The sequence below is a fragment of the Canis lupus genome, chromosome 18, assembly GCF_048164855.1.
Source record: "Canis lupus baileyi chromosome 18, mCanLup2.hap1, whole genome shotgun sequence".
In the NCBI taxonomy this organism is placed as follows: domain Eukaryota; kingdom Metazoa; phylum Chordata; class Mammalia; order Carnivora; family Canidae; genus Canis; species Canis lupus.
The window spans coordinates 9,925,566-9,951,394 of record NC_132855.1 but is presented as its reverse complement, the minus strand read 5'-3'; the positions used below and the strand labels follow the sequence as shown (position 1 = coordinate 9,951,394).

Sequence of the window (25,829 nt, the reverse complement as noted above, 5' to 3'; positions counted from 1 at the left end):
AGTAAATTGTAACCATCTGTTTACTTGTGCTTCTCCCTCCAGACTAAAAACTTAAGGAGGGATGAGAACATGTCCAGGTTATTTTTTATTCTCATGCTATTAACACAGTAACTGGAACACAGAAGGTACTCATTAAATGTTGACTGAATAAATTAAGGAATAAACTGCAGATATAATATTAGACTGACTTTTCTTTAATGCCTAATGTTCCTTTGGATTATACTCAAATTTAGTCTTTGGATTTTAGTAATATAGGCAACATGCATTCTGTGTAATAGATTTATGCAAGTTAAGCAGCTGAATATTGAAATTAGTAAATTAAACAGATTGAATTGCTTAAATTATATGTAGAGAAGATGAATATATACATTTATTAATATAACTCAGTTATCCTTTCATTCAAAACATTTCTGGAGAATTTACTACATTCTAATTACCGTGCCCAGGAGCTGAGAATGGAAAGGCAGACAGGCCTCCAGATCTCAAGGAGATGAATACTGGTTGAGGCAGAGAATCAAGTAAATATTCTGACAGAGATGTGTGCTAGGACCATGGGATCACTGTGGATGGCAGGGAGGTACAGCCAGAGGGGAGGGGTTATACAGAAGGCTTCACAGAGAGGTGATGCATGAACTAAGGTTTGACAAAAACAGAGTTAGCTTACGACAAAGAAACAGGAATTCTAGACAGGGAGAAGATGAGGTGCCCAGAGCCCTGCTGACAGAGTGAAGGCTGTCTGCAGAACTGCAGAAGATGAGGAGAAACAAAGAGAAAGAGAAGAGAGACCACAGATTGTGGAGGGTCCTATGAGCCAAATTTAACAGGAATCTTCAGTGAAGAAGGAGCTGTAGGAGATTCTCTTCTAAAGGGACTCAGTCTACTTACAAGAGATTAGGAATAATAGCTAGAAGGTCCGGTTTAAAACAAAACAACAAAAAAGGACTCAATCATAAAAAAATAATGGCATCTTACCATTTGCAAACAACATTGATAGACCTAGAAGGTATTATGTTAAGTGAAGTAAGTTACAAAGAAAAAAAGACAAATACCATATGAATATAAAAAGTAAAACAAATGAACAACAAAACAACACACAAATAGACTCATAGATACAGAGAATGCACTGGTGGATGCCAGAGGGGAGATGGGTGAAATAAGTGAAAGAGAGTAAGAGGTATGAACTTCCAGTTATAAAATAAATAAGTCACAGAGATGAAAAAGTACAGCATAAGGAATATTATCAGTAATATAATAACTGAGTACGGCAGTAGATGATAACTACACTTACTGCAGTGAGCATCTTGTTATGTATAGAACTGTTGAATCACAATGTTATATGTAAATGAATATAATATTGTATGTCAACTATACATCAATTAAAATAAAAAATTTTAATTAAAAAGTGGAATTTTCCACTAAGGAGGGCACTTGATGGGATGAACACTGAATGTTATACTATATGTTGGCAAATCGAACTTCAATTAAAAAAAATAACAAAAAAGTGGAATTTTCGATCAGCAAACAGATGAACTGATGAAAAAAGAAAAGCAAAAACACTTTTAATTCAAGATAACTTAATATGTTATCTGAACTTCATGATCCAGTTTTTAGATAAAATAATGTCTCAGGGAACCTGGTTGGCTCAGTCAGTAGAGCATGTGACACTTGATCTTCAGGTTATGAGTTTGAGTGTAGAGATTACTTCAAAATAAAATCTTAAAAAAAATCACATCTCTAAAAGGATAAGATGAAAATAATTAGGTGTGACTTTGAAATGCAAATTTTTTATAATTTTGAAAAATAAATATTTTACTTAAAAAAATGCTTCTCTCTCACTGTAGAGACTACATCTTCAACTATATTTATCCCTGTCACTGAAGCACCTATCTTAGAACGAGTCTACAGTATTTGCAAAATGATCATTCAGCAGACCACTATTGCTGGTAGGCAAAAAGCCCCAGAATGAAGAGCCCAGGCATGCTCCAGCTGTCCTGTAGATTTGCAGGAAGAGCTCACCAGCAGTCCAACTGATGGAGTATTTATCTAAAAGTAGTATGGTATTTTAAAATACAGCACATATCAAAACTGCAACTTGGTTTTGGATTGCTTATTTTCATGTGATAAAGACATAAGTATCCATTTAAAAGAATGAATGTCTAAGTGCCTGTTTTACTGATGTAATAAAGTTACTTCTTAATTGTTAGTGACTAATGGAACATAAGTTATTTTCAGGGAAAAATAAAAGTCAAACATTAATCTGAATTTCAGTAAAGAATGACAACATACAGGCACATCTATGGCAAGTTAGACAATCTCTTCCAAACACTGGGAAATTCAAGTCACTTTACACAAAGGAGACTAGGGAAAGAAATATGAATGAAAAAGGGGAAATCCAGCTAAATACCACTACTTCTCGGTCATTTCATGAACATGAATTTGTTTCTAAATGTTGTGTCCTGGGGACCCGAGGAACCATAGGCTAATTCATCTGATTGTAACTGAACAGTATTATTTACTTATAACCATTTAATTTTTCTTCTCTAAGAGAAAAAAGCAAGCCACCATCACTGAAAGATTTTTCATCTTTTTCCCTAGAACTAATTGTCAAAGAGAATGACAAATATGATAAACAAAATTACCAAATGTGAACAAGTAAAGATTGGAAGTAACAAAAAAAAAAAAATACTGGAAGCATATTCATTACGTTTGATATAACACCAGCCTTCTAAAGATTCAGTTTCTTAGCCTGTCCAATGTGTGGGCCAAGGAGTCATAACAAGGACAAAGTCATCAAAACATATTGAATTAATTGTAAACTCTAAACAATTATATGTAAGAAAATCACAATCAGTTAATGGATATTTAATTATGGTATTTTTTTCCTTTGGACTAATTCTTCTTCTCTTTTTTCTTTTATGTTCCATTTTATTATAGTCAGCATCATGCTGCTATTCCTGCAAGTATTGAACAAGCATGGGATTTGAATATTACACTCCTAAATAAATGAATTGCTCAATTTCCTGTGACCATCTATACATACTCCATCTTCAGAAAGTTTACCAATATTCTACCATAAAGGGGACAGTGATCTTTTTTCCAATATGCATGACATTTCTGGACAAGACAATTGTGACACGAGCACTTATTTCCATGAAGAAAAACTTTGCAGTTTTATGGCATTCATCATTTGACAAATGCAACTATTTTCCTTATCAAGCAACTCTTACTGAACTTCCTAGCAGTAACTGTGGAATCCTTAAGGACCCATTAAATTTCTGAAGAAGGAAGCTAAGATGAAGGACATGCCACTCCGAATTCATGTGCTACTTGGCCTAGCTATCACTACACTAGTACAAGCTGTAGATAAAAAAGCGGATTGCCCACAATTATGTACATGTGAAATCAGGCCTTGGTTTACACCCAGATCCATTTATATGGAAGCATCTACTGTGGATTGTAACGATTTAGGTCTTTTAAATTTCCCAGCCAGATTGCCTGCTGACACACAGATTCTGCTCCTACAGACTAACAATATTGCAAAAATTGAATACTCCATAGACTTTCCAGTAAACCTTACCGGCCTGGACTTATCTCAAAACAATTTATCTTCAGTCACCAATATTAATGTAAAAAAGATGCCTCAGCTTCTTTCTGTGTATTTAGAGGAAAACAAACTAACTGAGCTTCCTGAAAAATGTCTGTCTGGACTGAGCAACTTACAAGAACTCTATATTAATCACAATTTGCTTTCTACAATTTCCCCCGGAGCTTTTATTGGCCTACATAATCTTCTTCGACTTCATCTCAATTCAAATAGATTGCAGATGATCAACAGTAAGTGGTTTGACGCTCTTCCCAATCTGGAGATTCTGATGATTGGGGAAAATCCAATCATCAGAATCAAAGACATGAACTTTAAGCCGCTTATCAATCTTCGCAGTCTGGTTATAGCTGGTATAAACCTCACAGAAATACCAGATAATGCCTTGGTTGGACTTGAAAACTTAGAAAGCATCTCTTTTTACGACAACAGGCTTATTAGAGTGCCCCATGTTGCTCTCCAAAAAGCTATAAACCTCAAATTCTTGGATCTAAATAAAAATCCCATTAATAGAATACGGAGAGGTGATTTCAGCAATATGCTACACTTAAAAGAGTTGGGAATAAATAATATGCCTGAGCTGATTTCCATCGACAGTCTTGCTGTGGATAACCTGCCAGATCTAAGAAAAATAGAAGCTACAAACAACCCAAGGTTGTCTTACATTCACCCAAATGCATTTTTCAGACTACCCAAGCTGGAATCACTCATGCTGAACAGCAATGCCCTTAGTGCCCTGTACCATGGTACAATTGAGTCTCTGCCAAACCTCAAGGAGATCAGCATACATAGCAATCCCATCAGGTGTGATTGCGTCATCCGTTGGATTAATATGAACAAAACCAACATTCGATTTATGGAACCAGACTCACTATTTTGCGTGGACCCACCTGAATTTCAAGGCCAAAATGTTCGGCAGGTGCATTTCAGGGAAATGATGGAAATCTGTCTCCCCCTAATAGCTCCTGAGAGCTTTCCTTCTAATCTGGATTTAGAAGCTGGGAGCTATGTTTCCTTGCATTGTAGAGCTACTGCAGAGCCACAGCCTGAAATCTACTGGATAACACCTTCTGGCCAAAAACTCTTACCTAATACTCTGAAAGACAAGTTCTATGTACATTCTGAAGGCACACTAGATATAAATGACATAACCCCATCAGAAGGGGGCCTATATACTTGCATAGCAACTAACCTGGTTGGTGCTGACTTGAAGTCTGTTATGATCAAAGTGGATGGTTCTTTTCCCCAGGATAACAATGAATCCTTAAATATTAAAATAAAAGATGTTCAGGCCAATTCAGTTCTGGTGTCTTGGAAAGCAAGCTCTAAAATTCTCAAATCCAGTGTTAAATGGACAGCCTTTGTCAAGACTGAAAATTCCCATGCTGCCCAAAGTGCTCGAATACCATCTGATGTCAAGGTATATAATCTTACTCACCTGAACCCATCAACTGAGTATAAAATTTGTATTGATATCCCCACCATCTATCAAAAAACCAGAAAAGAATGTGTAAATGTCACCACAAAAGGTTTGGACCCTGATCAAAGAGAATATGAAAAGAGTAACACCACAACCTTTATGGCCTGCCTTGGAGGTTTACTAGGGATTATTGGTGTGATATGTCTTTACAGTTGCCTCTCTCAACAAATGAACTGTGATGGTGGACATAGCTATATGAGGAATTACTTACAGAAACCAACCTTCACATTTAGTGAGCTTTATCCTCCTCTAATCAACCTCTGGGAAACAGGCAAAGAAAAAAGTACAGCATTGGAAGTGAAAGCAACTGTTATAGGAGTGCCAACAAATATGTCCTAAAAACAACTAACTAAACCTACTTCAAAGAAAAGCTTAAGACTGCAGCTGTGCTTGAAAAAAAAAAAGGCAGAGAAATATTGCTTTCTAGAAAGAAGTTTAAGCTTCACCAATGCTGCTCCTGACCAAGGGAAATATGTACAAGTTCAGCATTTTAATTAACTGGCTTCAAAGGGTACTGTGGCAACCAAATAAAATAATTCCATTTTCTAGAACTTTCATGTAACTTTTATGTCTGGACTACAGTTAAAGTGGACAAAAACATTTCTGTATTTTTTTTAAGTATATAAGAGTAGTTGAACTGAGCAATACCTCCTCCTGTGTTGTATTACACATATTAGCCACGAGTTTTTGCAGTGACTAGGTAACTTGAATTGACACGTGGTGTAATAAAATGGACAAATTCTGTAGAGTAGACACAGTGAGTATGTGGGCCTCTTTTATAAGAAAAAATACATTTTGGATTAAAACCAATTGCTTTTGTCTTGTTTTTGTTTCTAAATAAAGAATAATTTCTGGGAAATGTCATCTGACCAGGTATCATTTAAATGACATTTTTTTAAAACTGTTTTTTTATAATGAAATTTGGTATCCTAAGACACTTTTATTGGGTTCTGTAATTACATTTTTATAAAACACAGAAGTGAATTTAGAGTTCTTTATCAGTATTGAAAGGCAATAACAACATTCTTTAACCCTATATTGACAGAAACAAATCCTCAAGGATATCATGTATTCATTTAAATATTTTCTTAACAAGCAGGTTTTAGAATAGATTTAATTGATAAGTTCACATAATATAAATCCAATATCTGAGGAACTGAAATTTTTATTTTAATAATTAATAGTAACTCAAATGAAAGCTGCTTGCTTTGCAGAAAATATTGCCAATTTTTTCTAGGATTTATGATTTAGGTCTAGTATTCAAATCTCTGTGATTCTAAACACTTAATGTGCCTGACTGAAGTAATAAGCAAAAAATCTAATAATTTTCTGTGCTGCAAATGTAACAACCACATGAACTCAAAAAAGGTAGGTTTATATACTTGTATAGCAACTAACCTAGTTGATGCTGACTTGAAGTATGCTCTGATCAGATTGAACGGTTCTTTTCCTCAGGATAACAATTAATTTAAGAATTTTAGAAGATTAGGATTTTCTTAAGACTAGAATTTTAAAACTTTAAACATACTGGATTATTAATAGAATAAGTTTTTCAAGTACAATTTTCTGAAATTTTCCCTTTTATTTGGTTCACTGTCATATAAAAATGACATAAATCAGATAATTCCAGAGTTTAATAAAAATTTGAGAGAGAAGTTTTGGTAATAAAAGAAAAAGCTTCTAAGACTGATGTAGAGTAAAAGAGGGGCATCCAGGTGCACAGGTGATTGAGTGTCTGACTCTTGGTTTCAGCTCAGGTCATGACCTCAGGGTTGTGAGAACAAGCCCTGACCTCAGTGCAAAGTCTGATTAAGTTTCCTTTTTCCCTCTCCCTCTGCCCCTCCCTCCCATGAGTGTATGTGTGTGTGTGTGCATGTGTGTGCATGAGTTCTCTGTCTCTAATAAGTAAATATTTTAAAAACAGAGTAAAAGAAAAAGATGAAGTGTAGTTCTCTATGACTATATTTAAGACACCTAAAAAACACAGCTTAAAAAATGAGAATAACTGAAGTGCCAAAAACATTCCTAATTATTTAAAGAATCTAAAATAAGAAATCTAAAGATTTCATTTGCAGAAAATAACCAAAATCTTTTAGGGTTTTAAGTCATATTTCCAAACAAAACCCACAATCCTGCAAAATAAATGTATTTGTGTACAAAACAATATCCTGAAACAATAAAAAAAATCTAAGATAATAAGCCATACTTTTTACATGCAGATCACTTATCTCTACAAAGCTACAAGGCTTCCATGTTAATTGCTGCTGTGCCTGTTCATAATCAAACATTTAACTTTTCTTACAATAGCTTGGTGCATGTTATCAACATGTCACTGGCCTGTAAACACTTCCAGCACTGTAGTCATATCAATTTATTTGTTAATGTAGACATTTGCTTTTATGATAGCCTTGACGGTTTCTAATTAAATCCTGCTGTTTTTAACAATGTGGAAGGTAATTGTTATGAACTCTTTAAAACGAAAGGACAAATTGCGTTAATTTTAACACATCAAAATATGAAACTTGCTAATTCAATGTGTTTCCCAAACGCAAATTTTACAACCTGATGAATCACTATCACACAGCGGCTGACATTAGAATTTATCAGTAAGACATGCTCATACATCATGAGATGTTTCAGCACCACGGCCAGAGCTTTTTAGAGCCAGGCTATTTGTCAAAAATATAAGAGCTGAAATATGACCTATTAGGAAGCAGGTATTGCATAGGTCAGCAAGAACTTGCTCAGGTATCTTGTATGTTTCTTTTAAACCTATATGCCTGAAGAACTATAACAAACATAGCATAAAGCTTAAAATGCTTTCAAGCTACATTTTTCCTAGAAAACCTGTAGCAAATAAGCACTTTGAATAGTTACCTAACAGTGAACACTGAAATGAAGTATCTTTGTTACAGCCAAATAAATACAGATGGTCAAAGCAAATCATGATCCTATTTACTTGCTTATAATTTAATCTGAATTGCCAGTGAGAACAAAAAGACATGTTTCAATAATAAGAATGGTATTTCATACTCCCTATGTTCCCTTCTAAACCTCACATAAAATTAAGCTCTAGTCAAAGTACTTAAAGTATATAACTTTCAATTTGGTGATACATATAGATGCAATGGCAAACTTTACCTATAACAAATAAAACTCTAAGTTTATACCACTGTGAATGTCAACTGATCTTCTCACCTTGTATGGAGAAAAACATTTTTTTCATAAAAATGATTTTTAAATAATTATATATTTTCTAATTTACACTATATAATAAAATTCAAATTTTCTGAAAATAAACATGTCTAGTTGAATACAAATAATGTATAAAACGAATGTGGAGCAAAATGTGTGATTGTCAGCAAAGCCAATCAACAGTATGTTGCCAGTCATGTGCTATTTTCCCTAGAAAAGAAATGAAATCCATTTATGGTATGTATATCTATCTTTTGACACTCATTTCAGTTCCTACAATTTTATTCTAATTAGATAAAAAGTTTTTAAGCAAAATTATATAACAGCAAGCATAAGTTTAAAATTATAATTCCTGGGGATCCCGGGGTGGCTCGGCAGTTTAGCGCCTGCCTTCTGCCCAGGGCGTGATCCCGGAGTCCCAGGATTGAGTTCTGCATCGGGCTCCTGCATGGAGCCTGCTTCTCCCTCTGCCTGCATCTCTGCCTCTCTCTCTCTCCTCTCTCTCTCTCTCTCTCTCTCTCTCTCTCTCTCCGTGTGTGTGTGTGTCTCTCATGAATAAATAAATAAAATCTTTAACAAAATAAAATAAAATTACAATTCCTTAGTCTATTTAACTATATATTCTCGGGCTACTTTCAATAAATATTTACTGTATGGCTATTACTCCCTGGAAAAACGAAGTGAACAGAACAAACTTCATGCATTAAGGAGATTACATTCTACTGGATTACATGCTGGTTACATACCACTGCTTTCATTAGTATGTGTTAACTATGTTACCTAGTAGAGAGTCCCAGCCTCAATCCGTATTCTCACAGAATATTAATACTCAAAAATATCACAAATTTTGTTCTTGCTCTAGAAAGATTTTACTTATTATATGTTGATATTAAGAACTTAATTCAAATTTATTATTGATCTTAACACACACACACACACACATACACACACACACACAAATAGCAGCCTAATACTATCCTTAAACTGGTTAAATTAAAAGGCACTTAACTATGAAGAAAAACCTTAAAATTTCACAGATTAGCCTTTTACATGAAAAACATCAGATATGTGAGTAACAAAGCCAATAACAAAAACAACTAAAAGTTTAAAGATATGTATTTGCTAAATAAAGGGAAAATTCCAATGATATATCCTCACAGCTATCACAAGTATTAGAAAGAAAAAATTCTAATTGTATATGTCACTATTAAACAAAACCTTCAGCTTCATCCCAGTGTTGGTAGTCTACGAGATAAAGAATAATGAATAGTGATTAAATTGTGGCTAAATTTTCTTTCTTTTTTTAAAAAAGTATTTTATTTATTTATTCATGAAAGACACAGAGAGAAAAAGGCAGAGACAGAGGGAGAAGCAGGCTCCATGCAGGGAGCCCGATGTGGGACTCGATCCCAGGATCGCCAGATGATGCCCTGAGCCAAAGGCAGATGCTCAACCGCTGAGCCACCCAGGCATCCCAAATTGTGGCTACATTTTCTTTGATCAAATCTCAATCTCTCCCTCTCTCCCCCACTCTTTCTCATAACAAATTATAATAGGTAAAAGTTTGTTTTAAATATACTTGCCAGATATGTTTACTATATTGAACATTCCAAAACCACAATGATCTTCTCTTCTACCACCATCTCAGATGGTAATATTCTCACCCTTAGTTCTACAACCTGTACTCTATATCATTTTACCCTGACTAATGCATTGATAACTAGGTCACTGCTTGGGATCATGGCAATATTATAGTGGAATGAAAGAACTATACCTAGAATCAAAATGTTATAATCAGCACCATGGAGGTCAGGAAAAAGAAAAAAACTAATTGGAGTTTCAACACAATAGTGGATGCTTTTGTGTGTTCATTTGTAAAGTGGGGACTATTATTAAGGGTGACCCCTACTTTGATTTATCTTACTCCTCTGAAGCAAGGGAAAAATAAAACACTATTTGTACCCAAGGATAAAATCACAAAATCAGAGTTCATTCTGAAAGTTATAATACATATAACCAATCCTAAGACAAACCATTAAAAGATAAGTGTTTTAAAAAAATATTCCAGAGAAATATACATTATTTCCAAAATCTTGCCTAAACGTTTTATTAATGACATCACAAAGCTCCTCTTGAATTGACTAGTAAGCATTCAGTATGCTCAGGTGAGAAGATCATATGAAATAGAACACGACTCCTTTTTATTCCTACTGAAAATAGACAAGCCCACAGAGATTTGAATTTACTATTCTGGTTCACTTTACATACACATCAGAGGGCTCTTAAAGGTATGTTTGAAATAAGCCATATAGCCAATACCAACTAAGGGGTTAGATACATCACAGAAATATCAATACAACTTTTTCTTAAGAGTGAACTGAGGTATTTAAATAAGTAATAAATTCAGAGCAAATATCATATATGATTTCAAAAATAATGTAGAGTGGACAAAGTAGCAAAGCATAGCACAGAGAGTTATGGTTGACCGTGGCAAGCCTTCCAGGAGAATGAACTAAAATGGAATTTGAAGAACTCATGGTACTTTATGTTCTTCTATTTGTCTTTTCTGACTCTGATATATCATCAAAAAACTAATAGTACTATGTGACCAATGTAAGGAAAACCCAGCTTCTCATTAAAACATATAGTTCAGGGGATCCCTGGGTGGCGCAGCCGTTTAGCACCTGCCTTTGGCCCAGGGCGCGATCCTGGAGACCCGGGATCAAATCCCACGTCGGGCTCCCGGTGCATGGAGCCTGCTTCTCCCTCTGCCTGTGTCTCTGCCTCTCTCTCTCTCTCTCTCTCTCTCTCTCTGTGACTATCATAAATAAATAAAAATTTAAAAAAAAAAACATATAGTTCAGTGTCTGAAGTTATTGATTCAAAATCCAATTGCAATATCCATTTATAATGTTTACTAGCCACTGGACAAATAACAGAGTAAGCTTGGGAAATATATTGACCATCCTAATCCTAGCACTGAGAGAATGAAAGTATTAAGCAAACAACAACAACAAAAAAACCTCCCTGTCATTTATGGTACCAGATTCAGGGCTAGTAAAGAGAAATAGTTTTTAAACCATAAGAGCTGCCATTATTAAAGCAAAAAGCAATATAGTCAAACACACCAAAGGAGTTTTTCAAAAGAATACTTTATAAAGATGAAATCTATTAATAGAATTCAAATAAAAGGCACCTCTGGTAAACATTCTTTTAATAATAGCTACAGAGACAAGTCACATACTCAAAGAACATGAAAACATGTCTCTAAGAGAACTTTGAGTCTTCTAGGATCCTCTACCCTGTTTTACTAGTCAGTTAATCCACAAACCAACATTCCAGTATATAGTTTTCATATCAAATAATTTGTTTTATCAGAGTTTAAAATGCATTTACAAACAGAATGCATGAATTTATATAATTATGTAATTTTAACTACCCAATTTAAACCACTGAGCTTAAAAACAAAAATCCTTCAGATGATGGATATGATATAGAAAAAGTATAAAAACAGAAGGAAAGAAACATTCATTTCTTCCTACTAACAGAATTTTTATCAATAAGAATATTTAAGAAGTAACAGATTGCACTGAAAAGAGGATTTACAGCAAAAAAACTTTGTGAGAATAAGGGTAGTTAGGGTTTCTGTCCAATGGATTATGTGTGTCTCAGTCCAGGCTCAGTCCTGAGGTGACAATATGATGCTTGAAATACTTTCCTGACACATAAAATGCATAGAAATTAGTAAATACGTTATGACCCTATTATTATATTTGAATAATACGCATTAATATATACTCGAGAGGCAAGATGAAAATTAGGAAGAGAAACATTTACTGAATCCTGAGCATGTGCCCAACTAACAATTTGCTATGGTCTTAAGAAATCCCCTACAGGGACACCTGGGTGGTTCAGCGGTTTAGTGCCTGCCTTTGGCCCAGGGCCTAATCCTGGAGTCCCGGGATCAAGTTCTGCATCAAGCTCCCTGCATGGAGCCTGCTTCTCCCTCTGCCTATGTCTCTGCCTCTCTCTCTCTGTATCCCTCATGAATAAATAAAATAAAATAAAAAGTAAAAGAAAAGAAATTTCACTACACATCTAAAGGAGAAGGGGTGTGGGAAAAATGAACATTTACCATTTTAGAATGTCAGGCATACTGATGAATGCACTTACTTCCTCTCTTGTCTGTCGTCTGTCTGTCTGTCTGTCTCTGTCTCTGTCTCTGTCTCTGTCTCTCTCTCTCTCTCTCTCTATATATATATATATATATATGTAGATATATATACACACACATATTTTAATTAATTAATTCAATTTTCATTACCAGGAGTATTCACATTCCCATTTTATAGATCAGTCTCAAAGAAGTAATCATTTGTACCAAGAGAACAATAATAATGACAACAAAGCAAAAAGCCAAAAGATACAATATCATGAGAAATAATAATAATCAGGCACTTTTTTTAAGCATGCATAACCCACAAAAATAACTAACAATCCATCAAGAATATGCCAGATTTATTAATTGTGCCTACTATTTTCTATCTATTCCATTAACATGTTTCTTTATAATATCCTTATCTCAGTTTGCATGAGGACAAACATTATATGGTCTCAGTCATTTGGGGAATATAAAAAATAATGACAGAGAATAAAGGGGAAAGGAGAAAAAATGAGTGGGAAATATCAGAAAGGGAGACAGACATGAGAGACTCCTAACTCTGGGAAACGAACTAGGGGTGGGGGAAGGGGAGGTAGGTGGGGGTGGGGGTGACTGGGTGATGGGCACTGAGGGGAGCACTTGATGGGATGAGCACTGGGTGTTATTCTATATGCTGGCAAATTGAACATCCGTTTGCATGAGGAATTGGAGATATAGCGCCAGTATTTGTCAACTTCAAGTTATTACTTGCTGAAGACTGAACAGTGAGTACTAGTTTATCAATAACAAAACCTGCAAATATTCTTATAAATAAAAATTTTAAAATAAGTATATTCACTAACTACTCACTGGGTACAAAGCACTTCTAGGGACTTTTAAAAGACTTTCTTGTGATTATTTCCATGCATGGATCTCCGAGTCCCAATTTTTTTCAATCCCATCACTGTAAAGTACAAAATGGTCAATTACCTGTTTAACCTGCTTTTTTGACTCCCAGATAATAATATCGTACACAGTTACTCTGACCTTAGAAGGAGAATCCAGCTTAAAAAATAAGGATTGAGGGGGAAGGATTTTCTTTTCAATCTTTTGCCATCATCCCCATCCTTGCCAGTTCTGGAGCACCACCACCACCATCTTAGAGAGTCAGTAGTCAGTGTGCTCTGACAGAGTTAATCTTTGTTGGATCTCTTGTCTTGTGTTATAAGCCTTGGCTCCTGAGGAGTTCTAATTTATGAAATGGAATTTGTGAGTTGGTTTTGAGGAGTTCTAATAAATGGGTTTTGCTCTAGGAGAACAAAATTACTTAATAAGCAAACGTTAGATGTTACAGAGAGTTTGTGCATAAATGGGACAACAAAAATATTAAATAAAAACACTGCCAAACTTATCCATGATTAAAACCTACAGATGCCTATCTAAGAAGTTCATCATCTATACTTCCCAGCAGATGCAGGGTGGTTCAGTAAAATAAACAAATGAACAAAAACAAACACTTCCACAGGTTAATGAACTTCTATGAAATTAAACTGACAGGCAGAAATAATTTGATGTGTAAAGAAGTTTCTCAGTATTCAGTGAATACTAAATTTTGCTTGCAAGTATTTGAAAGCCACTATGCTAAACCATGTTCTAATTCCAAATGATATGCCCCCCACTTCGGTTATTTTGCAATGAATCATTGGTATGGTAGACCTTCTTCTGAGGAATGTGACTTGGAAAACAACAGCAGCAAAATTTCTAAACAGAAAAGCAAGAAGTGGCCCATGTTTTCATTCATATAGGCATCTTACCCTGCAAATGTGCTAGATACAATATTAACTATTAGAACTTCAAGACTGATTGTGATAGACAAATTCCTTGACATGATAACATTTACCCTCCACATGTAGGTGGCAACAAATAAATCCAGTAATTGCAATACAAGCTAATAAAATTTGATAGGCATGGGGATAGCTTATATACATGTGGGGGACACAGGTTATTATAAGGGGACCCAGAAAGGGTTCTAACAGCTAAGACTATCTTTACACAAACTCCCAATTAAAAAAAAAAAACAGAGAAATGCAGAGAAAGTGGTAATACGTGGAAGAGTTTGAATACCATCAAGGTATTGAGTCACTGAGAGAAAGTGCTGCAGAAGGAAAAAGCTGGAGCTGGCCTTCAGAAAGAAAAGTGGAAACATGGGTAAAAAAATCAAACTTAAAGTTGTTACTAACAAATAGTTTGTGGACACTAATATCCAAGGGAAAATGACAAGGTCAAATTTAGAAGACTAGGAAAAATAAAACACTGGGACTAATCAATAAGGCTACAAATACTAGTTCTCCATCTTTCAATCCTGTCTCCCTCTATAGCCAAGTCCTAGGCTCCCATCCTATCCCTCGTCCTCCATAGCTAAAAATATGAGAAGTAGGAAATGAAAAAGGAAATACATAAGCACATTTTATACACTACTCTCTCAGGCAGGCCTTCCCTAATTTGAAACACACACACACACGCACGTGCGCACACAACACTCGGGTGTACACCTTCACGTTCAGGATTAGCAGAGTCCATTATTTGCAAGTTATTCTAATTTCAGATATTTTAAAATACATCTCCTATGAAACCAACAGAGGTTTAAAATGTTACTACAGCTCTTCACTCTCTGCCCATGAGGCAGATAAATGAAAGAGATCGTAGGTATTTTGAGAAATGTTATACATAAAAAACCAAATGTGATTTAAAATTAAGGTCTATATCTTTCAACTTAAGAATTATCTAGCTCCATTTTCATTACCAATTGTACTTCTCTTTCAGAAATTTCATGAATATGTGACATAGACTTTAATAAGTATATGAGTATAAAAACAGATGTAGGAAAACCAAGGGGAAAAATAGTGTGTCTAATTTACTTGGACTATGTTTTCTGCAATATTAGACACAGTTCTGATGAGATTTCATAGGTATCACTTTTGTTAGATAACAGAAAAAAAAACTGTCCTTTATTATATGTCTCTAAGTGAGACCCTGAACTCAAAATAACTTTAAAATAGGAAAGAGTATTTGCAGAAATACTCACACAAATTGGACACTCATTCCAGATTTTCTCTACTTACTCACCACCGTACTCTCTCAAGAAAAAAGGTTTTATCAAGGTTGTCTAATATAATATAGGTTTTCAAAGTAAAGAGGTACATTGTAGCACAATAATTTAAGGTTTGATTTTGAAGATGTACTTGAAAATAATAGAGGAGCTAAGCATTAAAAGACATAATAAACATAATGAGAGATAACATTAACATAAATATTTGAGGATACTCCTATTAAATTTTCTCAAAAGTGTTTTAAAAGAACTGTAATACATAGACTATTAAATTAGTTATTTTTCAATTCTTCAATAACTTGTTTGAAAATGTTGTTGGACATTTTCTGAAACCAAGGGGCAATTCCAAACAGAAAATAAAATGGGTAAAAGCACATCTGCTTTCCCAAGATATTTAAAATGCCAGTGTCTGAGTAGCCCAGAAAGACTTCTATAATATCCTGCTGCTAGCCACTAATTTGTGGAGAGGATGCCAACTCACCATGGCAGATGTGTTTGTTTCATTTCACTCTGGGAGAGATAATAGAGAAAGGCCAGGGAGCTCTAGGACAAAATGATTACTAAATAAGTGTAATGACAGAGTGGTCTCTATTTTATTAATAAGAGTAACTCTCCCCCACGACTAGGCTATGGTAGCGAGGTCACTGTTTTTCAGTGTGAATACTTAAAACACCAGGTAAGAATATGTATGTCATATCCTAACTGTCATCCCATTCTTAAAAAAACAAAATTTAAGTTTGAACTTCACGGAAGCCACAAGATATAAAAATACTAGAAAGTCTGAGATCAGTAGCCCTAGACTTTGGAACTAAAGTGAAAATCTTAAACTTATAAGGGCATTATAAAATTTTACTGATTACATCTCTGTAAAGTACGTCTGAAGATATGACATTTTCATACACAATATAGCTGGCATTTGAATATATTACCCATAGCTACTCTGTGATGTCAGAAAAATTATGCTAACCTACCTTGATGAATTATTGGTCATGAGGTAGGAGATATCAAATAAAATTATCATCAGACAAATTTTCAAACCCTTTGAATCTTTCTACTCCTACAAAATGAGCACTATCAAATATCTGCAGATGCCTTTCCCAGTAGCAACAGGCTTATCAATAAAGATTTTTGCTATATTGTGACAAGACAACCCTGTGATCTTTAAATAATCTGGCTTCAGAAAGGAGCTTTTATATTAAGGGTCTCCTAAAGTTCCTCTTGACTTAAAATCCCAAGCTTATCATGAGGATGTCACATTATTCTTTTAAAATATAATATTTTAAAGCATAATTGTATATTCTCTTAATATAGTTTATAACGCATAATTATATAACATCAAGACACTACAGAAAATAGAGCCTCACATTCTCCATGTCTGCCATACAGTTTTATAAAAGCCTGCCATTTTGCCTTGCGTAAAGACGGTATTATCTGACTCTATTACCTTCACTCTTAGTCCAAGCTAGAGCTGTCCAGACATTGAAAGTGGCAAAGACGTCCAATCTCAGAATGAAAGAAGACTTCAGTGCTCACCCCATCACTTCACCAAACCCCAATATCCCCCCACAACACGGTTGACAGAAGTTATCTTTCTCTACTAGATAGGTCCCTTATATGTCAGCCTATTACATTTTTCAAAATTCTGAGAGTAAACAGATCATTCCCCTCGCGTTAAACTAAGCATTTTCTTCTTTCTAATCTACACCAGGTTTATTTTAGGGAACAACAACAAAAGAATAAATGTATCTATGTACCATAGATAGCAACCCTTCAAGTCCACTATGCTATCATGCCTCTATGTCTTTGCTCCACACTGAAGAAATCCACATCTTTAAAGTACTTCGGGTCACTCTTCTTTGGAAATGATCCAAATCATGAAACTCTCAAAATATAAACAGAATGCAACCCACCAGGTGTGCTAAACTCTAATCTCTTTGTTAGGGAGCAATGTTAATTAAATTCTTGCACTATTTTCAAATGATAACAGCCAACTCTAGGCAGACGAGGGTCATTACACTTGATGACAAATCTTGTGGTTAGCAACATCACCCACATCACCAAGCACTTAATAAATGCTGACCTACAATACATATAAATTCGTTTAACTTCTATGATGAAGATTCTAACAATGGCATATTTTATATTACAGGTGAGAGATTTTAGGCTTAGAAAGTTTAAGTAACTTCACAAGTTAGTGTTTATGGGCAGTGATGAAAGGGATTGGAATTTATATAAAAGTAAATTGGTTGCTAGCTTACTAACATCTATAGCTTACTAATACCTATAATAAAACACCTATTAGTTCGCTTATCATATGAACTAATATGACCTCTTAAATAAAGGTCACTCAGCAGGCAAAAGGAATGGGTCTTATGGCAACTTAATTAGTCTGAGAAGTTATAACAACAGAGAATTAAGAATCTCTATAGTTAGCAATCATATTTCCTTGATTGTATACTTTCAAAAGTAAAGCCTAACTCAAACTAGGAATGAGAAAAGACAAGCAGAGTCATCACACTTTTTTGATGCCACAGTCATTAGAAAAATCCATAGAGTTACAAGGCTTTCAGTCACAACCAGAAAGATAATCCCAGCTACTCAAAAAGAAAACTAGTGAAAGGTATTCCCATATATCCTGGTTATTTTATAATTTAGTCTCAGTACTCAATCCCCACCATAAGTAAATAGGATGCTGAGGAGGAGAGCATAGATTAGAATAACTAAAGCTTGTTTTCATCATTTAGCTACCTGGCTTCTAAACTGGTTTTAAATTGTATTCTACATAAATATGATCGCAACACTAACACAAAATTTAAGTTTCAGGAAAAAGAATTTTATCCTATTCTGGGCAATGTAAACTGATAGTATATATTCTATTCTAGGTATTTTCTTTAAGGCTAGATGGTCTATTAATTGATTCCATTAACTACTAGTAAGTCAGGATCTGCAATTTGGAAAACACTGAGCACCTCAAGAAATGAGTGTGGAAGTGCCATTTTACTCCTCTTTTCTTGTCCAAATCAGTTCAAAGCTTAATACTGTTTCTCTTCACTCCAGAAAAATGAGGGGAAGTAAAAGAGAAGAAAAGATGACAATAGCAGGTGCTGAAGTGGTCCTACATAAGGAGATGAGAAAAAGGTGAGCATGTTACATATACGCTGAGGCAGGCTTGAACATGTCCTAAAGAAAGGTTTGGGATTAAAACCCTTATCTGTATGACTCCAAAGTTCCTAATTTTTTCTAACTTATGAAAGTTCCTATTTTTTTCATAAGTTAGAGAATGGACTACAGGAATATAATTAATATATCTAAAATGCATCTGTCTAAAGATATCATACTAAAAATCTCTCAAAGGAGATAATAAAAATCTTGAAATAATTGAATCAGTAAATTTTCAGATAAACTCCTTATAGATTTCTAAGCAAGAACATCCATTGGTAGATTCCAATCTGAAAGCCATGGGGCTTTCAACTAGGAATGTTTTCCTGGGTTTCATTTCAAGAAAGGAGCAGTGAATAAGCTGCCATAAGAAAGTACCTCACAAAAAAAAAAAAAAAAAAAATTAAAAAATAAATGTTTGTTCATCTTCATACAAAAAAACAAATGTCTTTGTTCATCTTCATACAAAAAATATAAAATGTCTTTGTTCATCTTCATACAAAAAAAAAAAAAAAAGGAAAGTACCTCACAGCCTTCTGCCCTATGTCTCTATGCCTCAATGCCCAAATCTCCCTCTGCTCTCTCTTATAAAGTCATTGGACTAATTCTAGTATGACCTCATTTTAATTTGATTAAATCTGCAAAGACTCTACTTCAAAATAAGGTCACATTCACAGGTACTGGGGTTAGGACTTGACAATGTCTTTTCTGGGGATATAATTCAACCCACTACAAGCAGAAAGAAATGCATAAATCTAGGATGTCAACTACATAGTTTAGGCAAGTTGGAATATTATGAAGATATGGTGGCTTAGTTCAAGTTCTAGTAGCAGCAGAGTATGGATGGAACAGTGTCACACTCCTTCCAACTCAGTCCTTTGAACATTTACAATGGTATAACAAAAATGCAAACAAAGTAAAATTATTTTTCAGGAAGAATTCATCCTACATTCAGTTTATACTAATTAACATGCTGGAAGAGCCATATAGATGCCTTAGAAAAAAATTTTTTTTCTGTTTGAAATTAAGAATTTCTTAATCAGTGTTTATTTAGTTGCTTTTGATTCATTTCACCGTTTCCTAATCATTGCAAAAAAAGATGTTAAGCCAAAATTACAATTTTCCATTATGCAAAACAAAACTTACACAGAACACTGGCATATTGCTTTATATACTTAGGAAGATCAATTTTTTTCTATTTCACACTTTCAGGCCACATTGCTTAAAGTAAGAAAAGGCAAATGTAATCAAGCTTGATAAGCCAAGAAGCCAAGCAAATGATAGGAAAAAAAATAATTTGATTTGAAGGGTAAAGACATTAAATTACCACCTCAATGCTATGAATGATAAAAAGCACAGAGTCAAAAAGCAGTTCAGTTTTCTGAAAACCAAGTGCTATTTCAACAGTTTTACCAAAGAACAGAAATCAGTGTCAAATTTCTGTGTGAGCTTTAATACGAATGAGTTAAGAAATTATACTTAAAATATCGCTTTGAAATACAATTGGAATACAGATGGATTCACTACACTTTTGTATAACGCTACTTTAAAATACAAAAAGTTGTCTCATTCATTCTTTTCAGTATATTTGGTGGATGTGGATAATGTCATATTGCCTAAAGTAAGTAATCTTGATGCCTTTGTTCTACTGGAGGAAACAAGATCCCTCCAGCTAGAGGTTTTCCTCTGCTTTTGTCTGTTCAGCACTAACACAACTAGGGTGACAGACTCATAAAGAAAAAAAGTGAAGGCACTCAGTCTGTCCAATGAGTTGTCCAATGAGCTGCATCCCTCCAGCACTGGCACTCTGTGCTTTACATTAACTCCTGGAGCCACAGGGCCAAAATAAGAAGGAAAATATTGCGCCTTTCTGCTTAGTTGTGGTAGCTACTCTGTATGACACAGGCAATATAATTCATTGTTTCTTATTTAACTACTTAACCCATCTTAAATTTTAATAGCCATCTACAAACAAACAAATAACAGAAGTGTTCCAAGTTAGGTGTAATTTACAGATACGACCCTGCAAAATGACTTACAATAAATTAAAACAGTCCTGTGAGAAAAGTGGAACACAGCTAAAAAAAGATTAGAGATAAGGTTCTACCAACATACACTCCTCTTGTTTTTTTAATTCATCTCAAGTCATATTCCATTCTTACAAACTGAAAAGTATAGTTCGTTGCTTTGCCAATGAAGGATGCCAAAAATTTTGTGGTCACTTGCCTGAAATAGCTTAGCATTTGTGCATCTTCAAATAATATAACTTACTTGTAAAACTCTTTAAGGCAAAAGAGAACTGCTTGCATCTATATTCTAGGGGGAAAAATATCGAACATTATGATGCATTCAAATACCACAAATACAGCAGAAAAAAACACTGCTAAGTATTCTTTAGTTAACATGATTTTTTTAAAAAAATATCACTACTGATCCCTTCATTTAAAATACTTTTTTTGGCCATTGTGACAATAAATGAGCAAACAAATGAATACTATGTCCATTTGATGTCAAGTATTTCAGCAACAGATAAACCAAGGATAAATCTGAAATGTTTTATCTTTGTCCTATTTACACTGCACATTGAAGAAAAGTTGTTGGAACTGAGCTAATAAAAGACTAAGTGAAGACACAACTTTACTGCTCAGGAATCTCAGTGGCATCACTACCCAAGAAGCAAAAATCCTAAATGATTCTATGAACAGATAATAAATGAGAACAATGGCCAGAGACTGGACTAAGTTGGTATTGCTTTGTTCAATAGTATTTGCTAAGAAATTAAAATGTTAGAAGTTTCAGTATTTACAAAGATGGACCAGATATGCAACTTCCCTGCAAGGGTTTAGAGAATTCTGTATGGTAGGGAAAATTATGCAGGAGGAAAGAGAGATAAGGAACATTGGAGCAATTAAGTAGCTTCCAAATATATTTTGTGAGACTTCCAGATAATAGTAATTAACCTGATCCTGATATGCAAGTTAATTACCTCTCCTATCTAAAAAGTTGTTCTCTTTATAACAGAAGACACATAAAATCATCTTTTTAAACAATAAATATAACAATCTCCATTTTTCTAAAATAGATAAAAATACATTTTTCTCTGAGTTAAAAACCTACTCTGAGCCAGGAAGATAAAAGACCTATTAAGATGTATTGATGATGATGAAAATGTGGCTCACCTAGCAATTCCCCCCCTTGGGGCGGGGGTGGGGGTAGGTGGAATTAGGATCATTCTTTCCCCGATAAGACCACCTTATGTTGTTCTTATTAGCACTTCTTCAAAAGCTGAGACTCTAATTTTATTTCTACAGTTTCTCATCTATGAAACCCCAGTACAATTACATTTCAATTTCCTAATTTTGTTGTTTTCTTGGAGTACAGTGAACAGGAGTGGGGGGAAAGAGGGTGGGGAGCAGAAAAGAAAGGGGAGAGACAAAAACAGAGCAAACTGATCCGTAAATTTGAGACACAAGAGACAAAAAGCAAGGTAAGAAAAAAGATACAAACAAACAGAATCGAGTGAGAGAAAGAGGGCAGGAGAGCGAGACTGAGATTCAGGGAGATCTAAGAGAATGAAGCTCCAAGTCCACTTGAACGAGGTAATAGCTTATTTGCCCTCTCCTAATGTTAGTTTGTGTCTATTATCACCAATTCTTTACTACCGTTTAAAAAATTGGTTGGCAAAGACAGTTACAACATTAAGTGGCAATGACCTGGCTAATATGAACCTTTTGGACAGGACCATATATTCCTGAGCCCAAGTGAGTTAATACAATTTTCTGCTCACACATTCAACCTGCAGGGTTCGGAAGATGATGCAATTCAAAGTGATAGCTAAGTGCCCTTCAAAAAAATGATAGTTCACTTAATCTGTTTGCTATTGAACAAACTTAATAAAAATTTGCAATGCAGATTATGAGAAACTGAAAAAAATCTAATTGGCAGATTATGAGAAACTGAAAAAAATCTAATTGGCAGAGGTTAAATAAGTTAACAGGGCCAAGGCATTTTGGCCAGATGGCTTTTTGTAATTTTGGAAATATCTGAACTTCTCACAAACGTCACAGAGTATAAGAAATGAAAACATTTCCATCTGCCTCGACTAAAAGAACTATTGCTCTTCATTCATGCTTATGGCAATTCCATGCTGTTCTCTGACTTATTAAGACTGTTTGGCTGCTTGAGAAGAAAAATTGTCTCTTCACCTAAAAGGGTGAAGCCACTTAGGTAAATGGCTGAGTGACAAAGCAAAGCAAAAATTAACACCATTGATAGACCTGCGAGACATAGTCTCTTCCTGTCCACCATGCTAACAATAGAGGAAAATATCTAGGACATATCACATAGAACTTGAATAATGAAATACCATAAGGATCACGAATATTATACCCCTTTTAATTGAAAATGGCATGCCTACTTGGTGTCAGAGTAGGACTAGCACTCAGATCTTCTGACTGTTAATGCAATGGTTTCTATACTGTGCATCGATAGCCACAAATTCTGGCATGGTTAGAACTGGGAGAAAGCAAAGAGAGACAACTAACATTAATTGCCTATTATTTCTGGTGTTGGCATTACATCCATACCTATATTACTGATATTAATTCTAAAGTCTTAGATATAATTTGCTAACTAGAAATAATTCTATGAAGAATGAAAATTTCATTCTCTAATACCTCACCACCTTTTCCCTCCCACGCTTTCCTCAAAATAAAAGTTATCACCTTTAAAACAATTTTTAAAAGATTTATTTATGTATTAGAGAGAGAGAGTGAGAGAGAGAGAGCACAGCAGGGGGAGGGGCATTGGGAGAGGGAGAGAGTTCTTCAAGCAGACTCCCCACTGAGTTCAGAGCCCAACACAGGGCTCAATCCCACAATTCTGGGATCATGACCTGAGCCAAAAACAAGAGTAAGTTGCTTAACCAACTAAGCCACTCAGGTGCCCCTAAAACAAATTTTTCTTTGAGTATAGGTGACATACAATGTTACATTAGTTTCAAATGTACAATATAGTGATTCAACTTTTCTATGTATTATGTTATGCTCACCAGAAGTGTAGCTACCATCTGTCACCATACGAAGCTATATTCTTTCCACTGTGCCTTTTATTCCTGTGACTTATTTATTCCATAACTGGAAGCTTCTATCTCCTACTACCTTTCACCCATTTGTCCACCCTTCTCCCAATCCTCCACCTCCTCCACAACCATCAGTTGTTCTCTGTATTTATAGGTCTGATTCTGCTTTCTGTTTGTTTATTCATTTGTCTGTTTTTTTAGATTCCACATATGAGTGATTGATAGGGTATTTGTCTTTCTCAATCCGTCTTATTTTACTTAGCATGATACCTCCTAGGTCCACCCACATTATCGCAAATGCCAACATATCAGTTTTTATCACTAGGTAATATTCCGTGGTGTGTGTGCATGTGTACATCACCTTTTCCTTATCTATTAATCTCTGGATGGACACTTAGATTGCTTCCATTTCTTGGCTATTATAAATAATACCACAATAAACATAGGGCTGCATGTGTCCTTTTGAGTTAGTGTTTTCCTTTTCTTTGTGAAAATGCCCACTAGTAGAATTATTGGCTCAGATCGCATTTCTATTTTTAATTTTATGAGGGTTCTAGTCTGTTTTCCATAGGGGATGTACCAATTTACACTCCCGCCAAGAGTGCATGAGAGTTCCTTTTCTCCATATACTCTTCAGCTCTTGCTATTTCTTATTTTCTTTATTTTAGCCATTCTGACCAGTGTAAGGCAACATCTCAATGTGGTTTTGATTTGCATTTCCCTGGTGATTAGTATTACTAAGCAATACATTAAAAGGGTCATTGAACAGTCAACTGAGATTCATTCCAAGGATTCAAGGATGGTTGAATATTTGCAGATCAATAAACATGATATACCAAATCAACAAAACAAAGGATAAAAATCATATGATGCAGAAAAAGCATTTGACAAAATTCAATACCCATTCATAATAATAATTCTTTAACAAAGGGGGTTTAGAAAGAAGATACCTCAGCATAATAAAGGCTATTTTTAAAAACTCCACAGCTAACTTCATACTCAAAGTTGAATAACTGAGAGCTTTTACCCTAAGACCAGTAAAGACAAAGATGTCCATTAACACTTTTAAAATCAACTTTCATATAGACATTGTTGTGAATTATTCGAGCATATTTAAGAGTCCATGTGGCCCTTTTTTTCTTTGTTCATTTGTTTTATTTCTTAAATTCTACATATGTGTGAAATCATATGGCACCCGTCTTTCCCTGGCTGATTTATTTCACTTAACATTATGCCTTCTAGGTCTAGCCATGTTGTTGCAAAAGGCAAGATTCCATTCTTTTTTATGTCTGAGTAATATTTCATTGTGTGTGTGTGTGTGTATGACGGTACATACCATAACTTCTTTATCCATTCATCTATTGATGGACACTTGGGTGGCTTCGCTTTATTGGTTATTGAAAATAACATTGCAAAAAAAAGAAAAGAAAAGAACATTGCAATAAACATAGGGATGCATTTATCTTTTTGAGTTAGTGTTTTCATTTTCTTTGGATAAATACTCAGTAGTAGAATTACTGGATCATATGATAACTCTATTTTTTAATTTTTGAAGAACCTTCATATAGTTTTCTACAGGGGCTGCACCAATTTATATTCTTATCAACAGTGTATGAGGGTTCCTTCTTCTCCACATCCCCTCGAAACACTTGTTATTTCTTATGTTCTTTTTTTTTTATTATTTTAGCCATTCTGACAAGTATAAAGTGATATCTCTTGGTGGTTTTGATTTGCATTTCCCTGGTGATTAGCGATGTTGAGCACTGCATGTATATTCAGGTCCTCTGCCCATTTTTAAATTAAATTATTATTATTCTTTTTGGTATTGAGTTGAATGAGTTCTTTATGTATTTTGGATGTTAACCCCTTATTAGATATCTTCTATGACTCAGCAGATTGCCTCTCCATTTTGTTGATGGTTTCCTTTACTGTGCAGAAGCTTTTTATTTTGGTATAGTCCCAATAGTTTATTTTAGTTTTGTTTCCATTGCCAGAGAAGACATATCTAGGAAAATGTTACTAAGGCTGATGCCAAAGAAATTACTGCCTAGGTTTTCTTCTAGG

The 25,829-nt window shown here is 34.7% G+C and overlaps 2 protein-coding genes across 8 annotated transcripts in view; one reads left to right on the top strand and one right to left on the bottom strand.

Annotated features, from left to right (window-relative positions):
* LRRN3 (leucine rich repeat neuronal 3) overlaps positions 1 to 5,945 on the top strand; it is a 35,444-nt gene extending 29,499 nt beyond the window's left edge. For both annotated transcript variants that reach the window (XM_072783439.1, XM_072783440.1), the window contains one exon: positions 2,935 to 5,945. In XM_072783439.1, the coding sequence (XP_072639540.1) occupies positions 3,294 to 5,420 (2,127 nt within the window). In that variant the 5' untranslated portion in view covers positions 2,935 to 3,293 and the 3' untranslated portion in view covers positions 5,421 to 5,945. The remainder of the gene's footprint in view (positions 1 to 2,934) is intronic.
* IMMP2L (inner mitochondrial membrane peptidase subunit 2) overlaps positions 1 to 25,829 on the bottom strand; it is an 847,197-nt gene that overhangs the window by 433,878 nt on the left and 387,490 nt on the right. Inside the window, exon 4 of one of the 6 annotated variants that reach the window (XR_012010611.1) lies at positions 4,794 to 4,864. The exons of the other annotated variants lie outside the window; for them this stretch is intronic. The gene's annotated coding sequence lies outside the window, so the exon portion shown is untranslated. The remainder of the gene's footprint in view (positions 1 to 4,793; positions 4,865 to 25,829) is intronic. 6 annotated transcript variants of the gene reach the window in all.